At 38.2% G+C, this 18,262-nt stretch overlaps 1 protein-coding gene across 1 annotated transcript in view; it reads right to left on the reverse strand.

The window, feature by feature from the left end:
• The window catches only part of Efcab3 (EF-hand calcium binding domain 3), a 362,829-nt gene that overhangs the window by 144,054 nt on the left and 200,513 nt on the right, over window positions 1–18,262 (reverse strand). Inside the window, exons 87-103 of the mRNA XM_087909544.1 lie at window positions 17,626–17,679; window positions 16,659–16,763; window positions 14,425–14,478; window positions 13,739–13,843; window positions 12,640–12,693; window positions 11,907–12,011; window positions 10,036–10,089; window positions 8,507–8,611; window positions 7,823–7,876; window positions 6,787–6,891; window positions 5,957–6,010; window positions 5,015–5,119; window positions 4,127–4,180; window positions 2,814–2,918; window positions 1,800–1,853; window positions 976–1,080; window positions 349–402 (exon numbers count right to left, since the gene is read on the reverse strand). Of these exons, the coding sequence (XP_087765670.1) occupies window positions 349–402; window positions 976–1,080; window positions 1,800–1,853; window positions 2,814–2,918; window positions 4,127–4,180; window positions 5,015–5,119; window positions 5,957–6,010; window positions 6,787–6,891; window positions 7,823–7,876; window positions 8,507–8,611; window positions 10,036–10,089; window positions 11,907–12,011; window positions 12,640–12,693; window positions 13,739–13,843; window positions 14,425–14,478; window positions 16,659–16,763; window positions 17,626–17,679 (1,326 nt within the window). The remainder of the gene's footprint in view (window positions 1–348; window positions 403–975; window positions 1,081–1,799; window positions 1,854–2,813; window positions 2,919–4,126; window positions 4,181–5,014; window positions 5,120–5,956; window positions 6,011–6,786; window positions 6,892–7,822; window positions 7,877–8,506; window positions 8,612–10,035; window positions 10,090–11,906; window positions 12,012–12,639; window positions 12,694–13,738; window positions 13,844–14,424; window positions 14,479–16,658; window positions 16,764–17,625; window positions 17,680–18,262) is intronic.

Below are 18,262 nucleotides of genomic sequence, written 5' to 3' on the forward strand. Positions count from 1 at the left end.
CTACACAGACGAAAGCTTAAAATGGCAACAGATACTCAGGGATTTTGGTTTGTGCACAGAAAACATTCTTTTCTCTGAATAATACACAGGGTTGAATGTTAATGGCTGAAACCCCAATTCTACTTGTATTTGCTGCTGATCAAATCCTTTGAGTCACTGGTAATCATTTCTATAATTTTTGTTACATAAACTCAAAATGTGGTATTTCCCTTACTGTGTGGAACTTCCTCTTGTAAGAAGAGACACAGAGGAGACATTTGTCAACTCGTTCAGCGCTCGTTGTCATGGTGACTATATCAATGCGAGGATCACAACCTTATTTGTATTCTCATTGCACTTCTCACTCACCTTTGAGAGACTTCACGACTTCCAGTAACCGGTTCTTAAAGACCTTGCCATCATCTACAAAAAAAAGGAGGGGGGCAAGTTTCAGGTAACAGAGAAATAATCTGGTAATTAACTACAATTAGTTCAGCAAAACTAAAACCTTAATACTTGCATTAAACAGTGCTCCATTAAAATAGAATTTGAGAGTTTAGAACACGATGGGGCTACTGGAAAATTTAGGAGAAGTACAATTGTGTGAGTGTGCATTGTGTGTGTGTACTTGTATCTGTGTGTACAAGCATGTGTGTATGTGTACGCACATGTGTGTGCTTGCTCCACCTCTCCTTTTTTTACCCCTCTCTAGGGTAACATAATTCTTTCCTTTCTTTAATTCCATAATCATCTGCAGGTATCTGTGAGTAAGGCTAGCATCGGGTACTCCTTCCTCTGGACAGCATAGTTCAACATGGTGGGCATGCTTATTCCCAAATTAAAAGTTAAGAATTTCATAGGTGAGAATTTCCCTCAAGAATAAGTTAACATTTTACTTTTTTAGAGACAGATTTAAATTTCTTTAGTCTTAGGGAAAAAATTTTAAGTATTAAAAAGCCCAAAAATGCCCTAAAATCATATCAGGATTTGAAATACCATCGAAAGGCAGATTTTCCATCAGTTTCGAGAGTTCGCTGTCTGAAAGCTCTATTCCCATTTTTGATATAACAGTTTCCACATTTTTGTTATCCACTTCTCCTCCTAAAAAATCAATATGAATCATTACATATGAATCTAACGCATCATCTAATAATTCTAAATGGGGAAATAAGCTATGACTACATTGCATGAGAAGGTGCTGAATGAAGCAGGGGGCAAACATTTCTACAGGGTACCCACTATCACAGTCGAAGAAATTTGATCCCCAAGTGCTAATAAAAGAAGGCACACGGGGCTTGAAAGATGGCTCAGCAGTTTTTGCTTTCACAGAGGCCCAGAGTTTGGTTCTCAGCTCCAGGGGTAACTGATGCCTCTAATTTCCTTGGGTACCTGAACTCAGGAACACACACCCACATTCAGACGTATGTACATGCACATGACATTTTTAAGCGTCAAGGCAACTCTGAATGCAGAAATACCCACACCACGCATCCCTTTCTTCCACTGCATACATGAAAGCAGTTGCATACACTAAAGTGTTATCTGCCAGTCTCATTATTAGACATTATAAGTTATCTGAAGTATTTACCAAAGTTTGTGGCAGCTATTATCTTGCTGCTATAGAGATTGGCTACTCTAAAATAAAAGTAAATATATTGAAATGAAAAAAAAAACACACCAGAAAACAAGCAAATTGCCACTGACTGGTTTTAAGCATTCAACAAATGGGTCAAATGCCACAATTCCCATGACAATTGAAGGATGATAAAGCAGAGTTACTATAAATGCTGAGCATTTTGGATTCAGGATTGCCTGCTCACCTGTGGCAGCTTTCAGTCTATCCATCACCTTTCCCAGATCAGTCTTCCCATGAGCTATGAGAAAAGAAACAATGGAATTTATAACAAAAACATGAAAAATAAGATACATCTGTGGTAAAAAATCCAATAAAAATCTCCACCATCTGAATCTTCCATTTACTTATTAAATTCCTGGAACTCAAGAAATTAACGTGATCTCGATGCACTTACACCTATGTAATTGGGTCAGGACAAGTGTATGGTCCACCGTGCCTGGGAGTCATTATAAACAGTTTTTGAAAATGTTACTGGATTTGATCTAGGCTTCCAGTAATTAAACTCCATGTATTAACCAACAGTTGAGTCAGGGGCCGCTAGCCTAGCCCACTATGTTCTAGGATTCCTTCCTGCAGGAACTAATGCCTGAACTACTCAATGTATTGGTACAGATGGTGAGAAATTCAGAAAGACAGAAGAGATTTTATATGGAAGAGAAATTGAATAAAGAGAAAAACCTAGGAACATAAAGATGTGGAACTGCAGAGTTTAAGGAGAAGAAAACAGGACAAGCTGTGCTATAGAGGAGAGGGAGCTGGAAGGTTTCCTGCACCATCATCAGAGCCTCGGATTTCACTGACCGGGAACAGGTGGAAGAAAGGGCCTGTTGACTTCTCTACCGCTTTCCGTATCATTATAGTGTGTGTGTGTGTGTGTGTGTGTGTGTGTGTGTGTGTGTGTGTGTACAGGGTATCAATATATAGCTCTGACTGTCCTGGAACTCACTCTGTAGACCAGGCTGGCCTTGAACTCACAGAGATCTGCCTGCCTCAGCCTCCCGAGTACTGAGATTAAAGACGTTTTAGTAATTCTTTCAGAAACAGATATGCAATGGTGATAAAGATCCAAGTTTTACTTTAATAGCTTCTTCTCCAATTTTTCTAACATGTATCATCTGCCATCAGTTACATCTACTTTAAAATACACTAGATATGACACAGAGCTAAGAATATGCCTGGAGGAGTCTGTAACACTTACCATCCACTGGTAGGTCTTCTGACAGCTTTGCGAATTCCTCTTCACTGAGATTGATTCCCAGTCTTTTGAGGAGATTGTCCAGGCTATTTACATGAACCTTTCCCTCTTGGGAAAAAGATAATATGGTAATAAAAAGATGAACGTTACCAAATCCTTCCACATGCAAACCCCTTACTAGTACCTTTAATGATTTTAACTGGTTTTAATTACACCAACTTACTAAGTTGAAACTATTTCCAAGAATTTCATTTCCTGTACTTTTTCAAATTTTTTTTTCTTCTGTGTTTTGACTTAAAGCCAGGACCTCACACATGCTAAGCAAGCAGCTCTACCACTGAGTCACAGCCACAGCCTTTCTGTATAGTTTTGGGATAGTATTTATCAAAGAGAACCCTGCATAATAATTGCAAAGCAGAAATGAGGTGGCAGTCACAATAGAGTGTTTGCATGAGGCTATCTGGTGGCTTCCTAGGGCAGTGGGACATCTGGCTTCCGAACATAATATTCCTATCATTCTGTTCTTATAGATCCCTTTCCTGTATAGATCCATGATAAATTCTGCATGATGTTTGGAAGTCACAAGTGAAGTGATTTCGGGCACTCAGGGCCCTCAGATTCCTTCATCATATCTCACAATTCCATGGCTTAATCTTGGAATAAATCTATTGATCTATGTTGCTCCTTGTAACTATGTTTCCCCAATCAAATTCTAAGTGAAACAATGACCACAAATAACATTAAAATAAAATAGTACAAAAGAATGTGTTTTATGCCTTAAATTTTTTTCAACAAAGCTGAAACCTCAAATAGTCTTGTTCAAGTACACACAGAAAATCAATAAAATAGTTAAAAATAAATTTCATCTCAGTTACAACATGAGGGGGACTTTACAAAGACAAAAACTATGCATGCAAGATGATCTAGAACTCCCTCTAAGAGAGTGGTTCTCAGCTCATGGGTCATGACCCCTTGAGGGGGTCAAATGACCCTTTCACAGGAGTTACATATCAGATATATTGCATATCAGATATTTATGTCATGATTCGTAACAGTAGCAAAATTACAGTTATGATGTAGCAATGAAATAATTTTATGGTTGGGGTCACCACAACATGAGGAACTGTATTAAAGGGTCACAGCATTAGAAGAGTTGAGAAGCACTGCTCTAATATAAAATATGTGCTCTTGGTTATAGTATAGATAGATACAAAGAATCAGAAACAAGGAGGTATATAGCCAAGCAAGGATTCACAATTAACGATGTAATGAACGGTGAACGCCCCCGAATGTCGTCTAATTGAGTTGCTGCTTACCATTGACGGATTTCACACCTTTCAGCAGTCTGTTGTAATACACCTTCCCAGAGTCTAAGGGAAACATGGTTCATTTAGTGAGAAACTGACGTGATAGCACAAAAGTGCACAATACAAATCATTTAGTAACATTTTAAATAGAGTTGTCTCCAGCTGCTGAGATGGCCTGGAGGGTAAAGGCATTTGCTCTACAAGTCTGATGACGAACACCTATGTACAGGTGATTGGAGAGAACTGACTTCACAAGATCATGCATGGCCTCCACATCTATCATGAACACAATAATCATAAAAAGTTAAGCAAAATTAGGAGAATTGTCTCTACTTTGTATACTATTTAATTTGAGACAGTGAAGTTGTGGAACAGAAACTTTCCTCACTGTGACAAACCTCTCTTCTTTAGTGCCTGAGGGATTCCACATGCTAGATGTTGCTTCTGATCTTTCCCATTTGCCATAGATACAATACTTTTCTCTCCTTTTTCTTTTCTCACTTTATGATGGAACCAAATTAGTGGCCTAAAGATGACATGCTTTATGGTTGACATTAACTTTTGTCTCCAGGCTTCTGGCACTTCCAATATAAAGTATCAAAGACAACAGGGCAAAATTATTCTATAACAATTCAATGCCCTTCCTTCCTTTCTTCCTTTCTTCTTTCCTTCCTTCCTCCCTCCCTCCCTCCCTCCCTCCCTCCCTTCCTTCTTGCCATCTATTCTCTCTCCTTCTCTCCCTCCCTTTCTTCCTTTATATTTTCTTTCTTCTTACCTATTTTTAAAGGAAAATATACAGTAGAGTTAGAAAGTTTTAAAAACTTACAGACAAAACAAACAAAATCCACACAAAACAAAGAGGATCATGGAAGTCCCACGGATCTTTCCCCGGCTCACCATCAGCTGGCAGTGTTTTCAGCAACCTTTCTTGTTCCTTCTCTGTGAGTTCAATCCCAAGGTTCTTTAAGATGTTCCTCAGGTCACTGGAATCAACCTTGTCTCCTTTCAAAAGAGGGAGTCCCAGGCACATGGGCTTTGAACACGGTGTCCCAGGCACATTGACTTGAATACAGTGTCCCAGGCACATGGGCTTTGAATACAGTGTCACGGGTACATGGACTTGAATACAGTGTCATGGGCACATGACTTGAGTACAGTGTCAAGGACACATGGACTTGAATACAGTGTCATGGGCACATGGACTTGAATACAGTGTTATGGGCACATGGGCTTTGAATACAGTGTCATGGGCACATGGACTTGAATACTGTGGGATTTTATCTTGAGTTGCACAACTTACTCTGTGTGGAGTTAGTTGTTAGGTTGAAGAACTGACTGCAGAGTCAATGGGCATGCTTCATGGTATTTACTGGCTTTACATAAACTAGGGAGTGATTTTTTTTTAAACTAAAAGTAGGAAAGAGAACTTCTAGAATAAAATCTGATCAGTGAATTACCAAAACACTGATTCTTATATGAGTTACTCTTCAGAAATATTTGTGTAGCAAGAATTATTCAATGCTTTCAGTAAAACATGGTTTTTAACTGTCCTAAGCATTACTCTCCCATGTTCTATAGGGTTTTAGATAGTTTTAAGTATTTGTGAAATGAGGTACATTATTTCAAATTGACAGTATAACACATCTCGGCATCTTAAGTTGGCATGAGGGGCTTTATATGTCTATATTTCATTACAAAACATTTTAATTTTATATTATTCTAGAAACGCTACAGGAAAATGAGGTGCTACTGATTAGAGTCCCTAAATAATTTCTATTATTCCAGTTACCTTTAATGTAAGCATTAACGCTATGAGAATCGCAGCACGTTCTTACTCACCTGTGAAAGCCTTCAGCTTTTTCATCAGTGTATCTAGAGAGACCTTCCTGAGAACTGGAATAAAGTGTGAGAACAGAGAAGATAAATCATCATTTGTTGTTGCAAAGGCCTTAACCTACGTGCTTTATGTGTTTATTTAAGAAATGTACTAGTGGGGGTTGGAGGAATGATTTAGTGGTTCAGAACCCATGTTGCTCTTCCAGAGGACCCATGTTCAATTCTCACCACCCAGTTGTCTGTTACTCCTATTCCAGGAGATCCAGTGTCCTTTCTGGCCTCTACTGGCACTGCATGCATGTGATGTATAGATGTACACAGAGGTAAAATATTCATACACATAAAATAATAAAGTTTTTAAAAGAAAAGAAATATGCGAGCAACATTTTCTGTTATTATTTTATCCAATCCCTCTGCTTTCATGAGTCTCATAAAGAAAACCTTAAAAGGACAAAATTCTGTTTCTATAATATAAATTTAATTCACAGTTCTAAGATCTCAAACTCAAGCGTGTTAGTGGTGGGAATAAATTCAGAAGTACCCTTATCTCAAGAGCTTGTTTTTTGCTATTCAAAGTGTAGAAGAATGTCTATTACTGATTATAACATGGGTGGAAAATACAAAAGGCAAGCTTTTAAACACAAGCTTTTAGCACTGACTTTGGTAACCGGTTGCTTATGTGCTTTGCCCATATGTATAGCTTTCTGGTTACATCATATTAGATGGCCATCCCTAAAGCCCCTTATCCAAGGACTTTTATTATTAAAGATGCTCTTTAAAAAAATACAAACCAAAAAAACCAACAAACTAGGACACTTGAAGACCCCACTCACCACCGGCAGGGAGGTTTTGTACCAGATCCTTGTATTCGTTGTCCTTGAGCAGGATCCCTAGCTTTTCCAGCAGAGGTTTCAGATTGCTGGTGCTGACCTGCCCATCTGAAGAGAGAGAGGCCCGTGAAGAAAAGCCCAAAGCTCCCAGGGCAGCTTCTTAGAGCTTTCAGAGCTATGTTCCCTCCTGCAAACACTCAAATTGTCAGCTCTCAGAAATATTCCATATCAGGTATCTTACAGAAGGGTCCTGCACTCTCCAGGGCCTGGTGACAGGCTCTCTTCAGTTATCTGCTCGTATTAGTAATGTCTAAAATATGAGGAAATCCTATTTTACGTATATTAACATTATTTTAAACTGTCAGATTCTACTTAGAAATATTGCTAAAGTTTCAACAGCGAAAGTGTAAAATCCTGTAATGGGGTGAGGCTTGGGGGTGTAAGCCGGATAAGCACGTCCCTCCCCAAGGCTGCTTTCAGTGAGGGGATTTTAGCACAGCAGCAGAAATAAACCAGGACCAGCGCTGTTAACTGTTTCCATCACAAAAACGATACCAGATGAGGTAATACGTTATTTACAATCAGTAAATTTAGTCATTTACACTTTAAAGTATCATGTTGTTCATGACAAATATGTAGAATTTCATTTTAAACAAAAACAAATACTAAGGAAATTCTGGTTCTGCAGGTAACTATGAGTTGCGTCTGAACAATATCTGGGGTTGATTTAAGATGGCTGAACTCCAAGTCTAATTTTTATTTCCTCCTGATTAAAGCCCTTGCATGACTGATAATGTCTCCCAGTTACCCCCTTTCTCTAAAATGTAAAATTCTAGTCTATTTCTTTTGTTCAAGAGAGGAAACAAAATCTTGAGAAAGAGGGGAGCTTTCCCCTTAGGTCGAAGATAGAGGGAGGCTCGGCAGCCGCAGCAGAGGCTGTCACATAAACGGAGCACCAATTTATATAGACATATATCTGAGCTTCGGCGGCACGCAAGGATGTTCTCAAAACTGTAGACACGAGCATCGTGTCACTCACCTTTCAGAGACTTCACTTTCTCCAGTAACTTGTTTTGAAAGATCTTTCCATTATCTGTAAGAAATACAGGATTCAAGTCACAGAAATGTGGATAATCATGAGCATTTGCTCAGGAAAATTGACTGTTAGGATCTTCAGTATATATTTTTTCTTATAAAAAAATGTGAGAGCCAGGGAGATGACTCAGTGGGTAAAGATGCTTGCTGTCAAGCCTTAGGACTCAAGTTCAATCCCCTGGACCCGTATGGTAGAAAGAGAGAACCTACTGCTACACATTGTCCTCTGACCTCCATACATGTACCGTGGCAAGAGTACACTCACACACATGCACACACACAAGAAATTAAATAAACAAAAATGCGAGAGAAAAGTGGGGAAATTTAGTACATCAGGCTCTATATAACACACAGATACACACTTCTTTTATTCTTCCGCAGTCCTGTGCTTGCTCGCTCCTAAGGTAACCCTTTCTCTTTCCACAAACCCTGCTTTACTCTTTGGCATAGCCAGCGTAATGAAAAGGAATATCTTATCTAAACTGGGGGTGTAGAGAGGATTCATGGCAGGGTTCAGGGACAATCTAACCTTTTGATTTCTACTTAATGTAGTGTTATGAAATGAGAATATCTTTGTCACAGAGAAATCCTAAAGCCCTTTCATTACACCAGATGTTGAGATGCTTACCGTCAAACTGCAGATTTTCCATCAGTTTGGAGAATTCTTCATCTTTGTACTCTAGCCCCATGTTTTTCAGAACAGTTTTTACATCATCAATACCAATTTTTTCTCCTTAATAGTAAAGATTAACAGAGTGACACACATGGAATTTAGCACAATTGTAAATAATTAAACCACACAATCTAAGTACAGGGTGGGGAAAACCATGACCACTGAATATCAAAAAACAACGCCATTCAAAGGAACCTGATTATTGTAGAGACTATCAAGAGATGAGAGGTTACTGTCAATGCTGGCCATGAGAGTATGCCAGTAGGAATACTGAGAACATAAACTGCCAAAGCTACTGCTTTGAAGTTCCCCTGTATTGGTTTCATCTCCCTTTGGCTTCTTGAGATCAATGACTGAGGGCAAAAAGATACAAAGGAAACCCTGTTTCTATGAGCAGTTGCAGACTTTGCTGGAGGACATCTAGAAATCCTTGCCAGCCCTTCTAAGAACTGGGTGGATAGCTGTCAGTTAAGAATTCTCCCATCCAAGCACTAACCAAGGCTGACCCTGCTTAGCTTCTGACATCAAGTAATATCAGCTGGGTAAGTACAAAGCAATATGGGCAGAGAGCAATCTAAGAATTCTCATAGGATGCTTCTTCTACCCAACCTTCTCTCTCTTCTTCACTTGGAACCAGACTTGAAGCTTCTAGCCTTGAGGCCTCTCTATTTCCTCCTTCCATAAATATTTCTCTTCATAATGCCTTTGTCGTATTTAATCCAATCTTGGTGCATGGTTCTTGAAGAACATGTACTAACAATGGAACTCGCCATGGGAATGATGGCCAGGTGTTGTGTATCTCTTCGTTCAGCCAGAAGGCTGCAAATGGCTTATCCCAAGCTTACCAATGTGTACTGGAGTCTTTTTTAAAAAAAGTTTCATTTCGTTTTATTGTTGAATTTGGCTGCATTACAGTAAGGAAAACAAGATGTATTACACACTAAAGCTGGGCTTGGTGGCATATGCTTTTAATCCCAGCACTAGGGAGGTAGAGGCAGGCAGATCTCTGTGAGTTCGAGGCCAGCCTGGTTTACAAAGCAGTTCCAGGACAGGCAGGGCTGTTTTTTGTGAAAAAACAAAACAAAACCCTGTCTAGAAAACAAAAACAAACAAACAATTAAAAACAACACTAGAAAACACTGTAATTTCTGGCTATTGGATAGAAGAAAAATTGAACAAATAGGTGTCACAGGTCACAGAATTAACGTAGCAATAAAGGCATGAAAAAACATATACAGGAGCTGGAGATATAGTTCAGTGTTTAAAAGCACTTGCTGTTTTTCTAAAAGACCTGAATTTGGCTTATAACTGCCTGTAACTTCAGCTCCAGGGAATCCAACACCCTCTTCTGGGCTCTGTGGGCACCTGCACACATGTGACATATACTCACACTGTCACATGTGCATAAATTAAAATACTACAAAAAGTTAAAAATATATTACTGTAAAAAGATCAGGATTCTATATTTACATCAACTATCTTACCTGTAAAGGTTTTTGCTCCATCCATCACCTTAATTAGGTCAACTTTCCCATTAGCTACAAATAAAAGGGTCAGAGGAGACATGCGATTAGTATAAGTTCAGAAGTCACATGCAAAGGGAGAAACTTACCCATAAATTTCCAGGACACCTTGAAGTGGGCAGTGGGGTGCCTTAATAAAGACGGCCTTGGTCTTCAAGGTCTTTGCTGTTCCAGAGGAATTATAGGATTGCTTTTATAACCCTGTGTAAAACTGAAACTTATTACATTGAATGTAGATTGCTTTATGTAATATGGGCACAATAATAAAATTAATTCTCCCTACCTGTAAATTGAAATTACTTTGGTTTATTGTTGGGTCCCTATCTGGGATTGGTAGATAATCTTTAAAGTCTCACATGCAACCTGAGAGCTCAAGAAATCTTCATTATACATTAACCACCCTTAAGTATTTTGAGGTAGCAATGGCAAATAGACTAATACATCTGATCTCCTTACTCTTCTCAGTCTGCTCAGATTTTCTCTGTCTTGTTGACTCAGGATTGGCAGGTTGTCTAGAAACTCAGCCTTTCTCCTAGGCTATCCAATTGGCTGCTGCATTGTCCATGCAGCTTCTCTGAAGTCTTTGTATATCTGTGACCTCAGCTGTAATGTCTTTGCTTTAATTTCTGGTTTCCTGTGAGCATTCTCACTTTTTTCCCCTCACTTTAGCTAAAGGTTTGTTGATTTCATTTATGCTTAAAGAAAACAAGCATTACTTTGGTTGACGTTTTATCTTGCTTTCCTAGTCTTTTGTTTATTTCTACTTCAACTTGTACTGTTTCTTCTCTTCTGCCGCATTTGGTTCTGGCTTGTTTTTCCTTTCCCAGTCCCCTGAGGTTTACCATTAGGTTGTTTGTTTGAGAACTCTGTTGATGTCAATCCTTTATCCTAAGTTTCCTCTAGAGAACTGTTTTTGATGCATTTTATAAATTTTGGGTTATTATGTTCATTTTTCAAAAGTTTTATTTTATCTATTTTTTTAATGCCTATTTTCTGATATGATTACCTTTGCTCTCTTGGCTTCCCTCTACATGAAATCCTGCCCAACCCTTTAGTCTTTCACTTTTGGTCTCTCTATATCCTTAAACTGAATTGAGTCAAGTGGTTGAGTTTCATTTCTTTATTCATATTTTCTGTCTCTTGATTGTAGAATATTCAATGTTGTTATCAATGGATAAGGAGTGTTTTCTGTTTGTTTCAATATTTTAAAAACTTCTGCTGTTTGAAGTAACCCTATGGCCTTCATGAAGCCAGATATGAGAAGGGAGGACCTAATATCTGTCCTGGACTTCTTAGACTTTTGAGAAAGAAAAAAAAAAAATCCTCGAGAGTGGGTAAAATCACTAGGTGACAAAGAAAAGGTTTAAAATGTCAAATTTATTTCTAGATATTTTATGTAATGTTTTGTTGCTTTAAAAGGAATATTGCCTATTTCTATTTCTATTGGCTTATTCCTAACTAGGGAAATCACTTGAAATTTTGATTTTTAATATGGCACAAAAGCCCATGAACCAAAAATAGCATCTCTAAAACTCAATGATTTTAATAGACTTCTTTTGGTTTGTTTTCTAAGTTTAAAAACACACAAAAATAAAATCTGAAACTATGGGTAAATATGTTTATTTTTCCCCAAAATTACCTTATTTAATTTTCTCATTGAAGTAGTTAGAAGTTTTACAGTTGGTACCTAAAATGTTATTTGTAATGATAGGGTTTCCTAATAATTTGAATATTTATCTTAATACCAATTAAATCTAGTTTCTAAAATTCTTAGCTGTACAATTAAAACAGAGCTTCCTTTAGGGACACATAGTGCCCTCTAACAGGCATACCATCAACCGGCAGGCTGTCCCTCAGCTCTTCCACCTCCTTGTTGGCAAGCTCGATACCCATGATATCCAGGAAAGACTTCAGGCTTTTGACATCAAGTGTTCCTCCTTAAGAAAGCAAAAAGAGAAAGTGAGAGAAAGACACAAAGGAATGAGAAAGTAAACAAAAGATGTAAAATATGAAAATCACATCCGTGTTTTTACAGACTATGTGTAACTAAGAAAAATATAAAAAAACCCTAGATTTTGCATTTTTGTATTGTTATTAGTGTTCATTACAAAACCCCCTGTAATCTCCACTTGACTTTTCCAGGAAAACAGAGAAGGTCAAGAGCAATAAGGTAAGTACAACCTGTTTTTACAACTCTACCCCGTGACAAACCTATTAGAACAAAGGAGTTCTTCAGAACACTATTTGGCTTAATGGTCCTGGACCCGGAGTCAGCTCACACTATATCCCTTCCAACACTTCTAGTAAAGAGCAAAAGCACTTCTCCCATTGCCAGACTGCCAGGCTGGTTTTGTCTATTAATGAACAACAACCATAAAGTTGGCAAAATGATAATATCTTTCCATTACAATTTTATGGTATATATTTAAATAACAAAGCTTTTTATTTTGGTAATAAAATTAGTACGAATCCAAATGTAATGTTTCCTTCAAATAGGATACAACAAGACTACTTTGTGAAGCCTAAAGATTCCAGACAGACACAGTAGTATGAGCTTTAACTCACCTCTGAGAGATTTCAACTCCTTCAGGACTCTAGCCCAGTGCACTGTCCCATTATCTGTGTGGGGATAGACAGATGAGAGAAGAGAGTGCTAAAACAACCAAGCATGGAAAGAGACCCAATCATTCACGCTCAAGAACAGGGCGCCGAAGGAGTCCTCAGAATAAAAAGGAAGGTATCCAGAAGTTAAGATTGAAAAGACAAAAACACTAAGTTTAAGAGTCTTTCCTTTGTTGGAGGAAAATAAAACATAAGCAGCAACACTAATAAGCTACAAGGACCAAGGAGAAGACAAAGCGAGGTAACAGCAGATAAGGATCGAGGCGGAAAATGGTTGTGGGTAGACAGTGTACACTTCAAATTATATGAAAATATTTTCCAGGTTCTATATACGATTTTTTTTTGCAGTGCTGGTAACCAAACCTATGGCCTCATACAAGCAAGGCAAGCACTCTACCACAGAGCTACAGTCCCTTTAACCCTTAGAAAATGTAAAATATAAAACTGGTGGGAGAAAAAAAATCGAGAACCGATACAGTTCACTTAATGTGTTACGTGATTTACACACAACGATTTAGGAGACCAATGGATGCTGTGGACTGGGCTTTGATCAGAGCAAAACCATTCTATCAACATGGCCGGGGCTCACAGAGGACAAAGCCCTCAAACCACGTATCTGGATGTTGTCAGGATTTCTGTATTTTAGCCTTTTACTTTGATGCATTTTCAGAGTTATAGAAACTGGGAGATACAGTGTGAAGAATTCTCACAATTCTTTTCATCTTACGATATTTGTTTTGTTATTCCCAGACTTGTATCAGTCTCAGCACACACAAACCCTATACAGCCGTATGCAAATACCATCAATGCTCCTTTGCCGTCACAGACCGCAGCGAAGCATAGGCCTTTTCGTCAGCATAGGCCATCACCCCAGTCTCTGCCTCTCATCATTTTCACAAGCCATTTATTTTGTAATATAATCTTCAATCTGGAGTGAGAGCCTTTAAACTTCCCAAGCCTTTCAAGTACTGAAAGTTTTCGATTTCCCTCTCAAGTTTATTAAACCACAGTCTGGAAATGCCCGTGGCTTTTTAAGGCTTACCGTCCACTGGTAGAGTTTTCAGTAACTTCATATACTCCGAATCATTAAACTCAATCCCCAAGTTTCCCAGCCTATTTTCCAGGTTACTGACATCAATCTTTTCACCTAAAAAGTTAGGAATAGTGAGAGGTGGACATATTAACAACCTCAGATTTTAGATCGAATAACAAAAGCAGAACACCGTCTTTCACACTGCTGTGGGCTGGAGGAAACTGGAATGCCGAATGTCTTAATGTCTTTACTAGTCCTATACACAGGCTCTTTTTAAACTCGAGGAAAATTAAATTCAGCTTATTACTATAAAATCAACCCTTAGAGTAGCTAACATAAATAATTTTCTAAGAAAGCAATCTATGCTTCTGTTAATGTTGTAATTGTCAAGTGTTAATGAACTCCTAAAAAAATCCAGGGCACCATGTACTGAGCCTCTGGATTTCAGAGAGAAATTAGGAGGACAGCTTCCATAGAATGCAGATTTCTTACTAAGGCATATTCCTATAGGTATCCTATTTGTACTGTTTTTTGCCATACTTTGACAAATTTATACACTTTAAGCAGTCTTTTCTATTGGAAAACTTCTATTAGAAGTTTTTTTTCTAATTCCAGAGAAGTGTGGAAAAACAACAGAAAAAAACTAATTATTATAACAGTTTGAAGGCTTGGTTTGGTAGGAATTAATCACTAACCTGTGAAAACTTTTGCTTCGTTCATTATATTTTTAATATCAACTTTCCCATCAGCTGCAAGATGACAACAGGAATAAAGATTAGAAATGAACAAGAATTAATAGCAATTATTATTAAATTTTTCTTCTTCATTAGTGTGGAACAAAAAGGTTTTAATCCCACAATGAAGCTATATTGACAATTTAGCTTTAAGATATTAAAATTTAAATATCTTAAATATCTAGCAACACAAGGAAATGCATTCTGTTTTTAGCATTTTAATTGTGGATGAAATCCCATTACTTTGCTGGACTACAGGAACAAAATTTCAAAAGAAATTTATGCTACATTTCAACACTTTAAATTTGGAAGCTATTAATTCCTATGGAGTTTGTTCATATCCATAATCTATGCAATGTTATAACTTAAGGGAATAGACCTCACCAATGCTTTGAATTACACATAGAAGTTATTAATGTCATATGAGTGACACAACCTTTCTATATCTGATATTTAGAGGTTTGTTTTTAATGACTACTTGCCTATCATTTACCTGGTATTAAAACACAAAATTTAAAATACAAACTATGTCTATACAACAGGACTTGTGCACGAAATTCTCAAAAATAGAGATAAAAATAAATAGAGATGATCTAGGACAACTGAGATTTTAATTAGTTAGGTAAATCTGTCTCTGTAATGTTTTGTTGTACTGCCTCTTTAAACCTGGTAAAAACAAACCAATACGTGTGTACATGCATGAATGTTTGTATGACTAGATGTAGATGAACTGAACTGTGCCAGATCTTGGAAAAATGGGATCTAGCTACAACATGCTGAGCAGATTTACTGGTGTTTCGGTCTTTGACAAGGAATTAAGTAGATGGTGTACCATGCCTCTTTGAAACTTTGTTTCTGTTTTAAATTGACGGGAGGAAACAATCTCTGCAAATTTGAACCCATTTGGAGAGAAGTTTGATCGTTACACCTCCAAGGTGATCTTTGTTTCTCCCCTCCTTCAATTTATCTTTAAATTGTCTTGCATCACAGTATATGTTCCTTCATATCGTCCTTCCTTGCCTCATCTTGGCCCTTCCTTATCCATAGTGACACCTCAGCAAGATGGAGAATTCACAGCAAAAGAAGTTGTTCTCTTGATGTAAATACTAATAAGGATTTGGTCTTTGGTGAGTGTGTGTGTGTGTGTGTGTGTGTGTGTGTGTGTGCGTGTGTGTGTATGCATGTGTCTGTGTCTGTCTATATGTATATTGTCTCTGTGTATGTGTTTATGTGTGTGTGTGTATCTAGTGTTTGTCTATGCACGTGTATATGTGTCTATGTGTATCTAGTGTCTGTGTGTGTACATGTCTATGTGTCTGTATATGTCCATGTGTCTGTGTCTAGTGTCTATATGCGTGTATGTATGTATGTATGTATGTCTGTATGTATGTATATGTGTGTGTAGATCAAAGAGATCATGGTTGCTATTTCTCAGATACTGCCTACCCTGATTTTTGAAACAAGACCTTTCTCTGGCCTAAACCTCACAGGTTATTCTTGGCTGGCTGACCTGGGAGCCCAAGGTATGAGCCAGTCTCTACCTCACCAGTGCTGGAATCAAAAGTGAGGACATGCTACAATATTCAACTTTTTAACTAAAAAATGTGTACAGGAGTTTGTCCTCATGTATATTTGTGCACCATTGCATGCATGGTGCCTGTGGAGGTGAGAAGAGAGCATTGGAGTCATTGGAACTGGAATTACTGATGGTTGGGAACCAATTGTGAGCATTGGGAATCAAACCCAGATCCTCTGGATGAGCAGAGCCATTTCTCCAGCTCCAATATTCAGCTTTTAAAATGTGGGTTTTGGAGACAAACTTAAGTCCTCATGCTTGTGTGGCGGGAACTTTACCTAATGAGCTATCATCCCAGCCTAAGTTTTGAGTTCTTTTTCAAAGTTTTTTCAAATTACTCGATGTCAGGATTCTGAAGAGATTAGTATGCACATTCATGCAAGGTTATAACATGATACTACTAATAGCAACAACAAAACTAGCACAGTCTGATCCTCACAGAACTTTATAATTAGGCTTAATATGCCCTTTTACAGATGAAGAAAGTGAGGCCCAGAGAGAAGATCAAGATAATATGAGCATCACATAGAAGAGCCAGGATGCAAGTCAGGCAGCGGCTCCAGAGTCTGCCCCTTTACAGCCTCGCCCTTCTGATGCTGATCGGTAGGTAGGTGCTCACCACTAACAGGCAGGCTTTGTGTTAGATCTTTAAGTTCTTTTTCTGAGATGTTTATCCTCATGTTCTTCAGAAACTTGTCCACCTTTCCAGCCTTGACTTTCCCTTCTTAAAAAGAGATACAGGTAAGAGAAAACATATTAACTTTAAAATATGACAAAAATAGATGACCCTATTTTTTGTTATTTGGAGAACCGGATGATTGCTGTTGATTGAACTTTCAAATTGATCGACTTCGCTGTTTATTAAATTTTCTGAAAAAGCAAGTCTTTTTAAATTTGTAAATGTTTAGATTCACTTGGGAATCTTATAAACTTTGGGGATTTCTGAAGGAATGAGAAATAAACCTCTCTACAATTCCAAATTATTGGCACGTCTAGTTTCACAGAAGAGATAAAGTCATAGCGAGCAGAGCAGAGGCAACTGGGAGCTGAAGGACGGAGGGAATAGTAGTGATTCCCTAACAGGTACAACTGGGAGCTGAAGGAAGGAGGGAATAGTAGTGATTCCCTAAAAGGGACAACTGGGAGCTGAAGGAAGGAGGGAATAGTAGTGATTCCCTAACGGGTACAACTGGGAGCTGAAGGAAGGAGGGAATAGTAGTGATTCCCTAACGGGTACAACTGGGAGCTGAAGGAAGGAGGGAATAGTAGTGATTCCCTAACAGGTACAACGTTTCTGTTCATAGTGATAGCAAGGCTCTGGAAGTGAGTAGTGGTCATGGCTGTACAACACCGTGAACACACCTTATGCTACCGGGTTGTACATTTAAAATGGTAGATTGCTCTATGCATATCTTACCACAATAAAACTGGCAAATCACAGGGGTTCTGCAGAAGATTTTAATGGCAGAGACAAAGCACTGTGCCTACAGCACAGAAGGGGGTTCAGGTCTGAATGTCCAGGAGCAAAGGAAAAGCTAACCACAAGCCCCCCTTGTACATCAGTTTTCTATCACAACCCCTTTTACCTGGAAGTGTCTTCAAACCCTCCAGCAACCTCTTATGATAGGTTTTTCTACCAGCTGTAAGAACAAACGATTTAGGCCAAAGAGAAATCAATAATTATGACAGTATAAAAATCATCTCAGGAAGTATGACTCTAGACTGATTTTCCATTTTCTTCCAATTTTTTAAAAAAATATGTAGCAACATTTTATGGCAGAGAACTTTTAAAAAGATGAGCATGTTTTTCCTCTTTGACATGTGCTAGGCAGACATTTTGCTGCTGTGAGATTAACTTGAAAAAACCAATTACAGGGAGAAAAGATTTATCTTGGTTCATAGTTACAGGGGATTTAGATCATAGCTAACTGGCCCCTTGTTTCTGCAACAGACATGAGTGAGAACACCACAGCAGAAATGCCTGACACAGCTGGGATGCTCTCCTCCTAGCCCGGATGCTCTCAGGGACGCTGAGATGTAAAACAGAGACTGTGCTTTCATTTCCCAGACACCCAGACCCGAATAATCACACAGAAACTGTATTAATTACAACACTGCCCAACAGCTCAGGCATATGTTTAGTTTGATATTACATCTTAAATTAACCCAATTCTATTATTTTTTTCACTCTATATTTATTCAACATAGTTCTTGAAGTTCTAG

Source organism: Myodes glareolus, chromosome 9 (assembly GCF_982192425.1).
Source record: "Myodes glareolus chromosome 9, mMyoGla1.1, whole genome shotgun sequence".
Lineage (NCBI taxonomy): Eukaryota > Metazoa > Chordata > Mammalia > Rodentia > Cricetidae > Myodes > Myodes glareolus.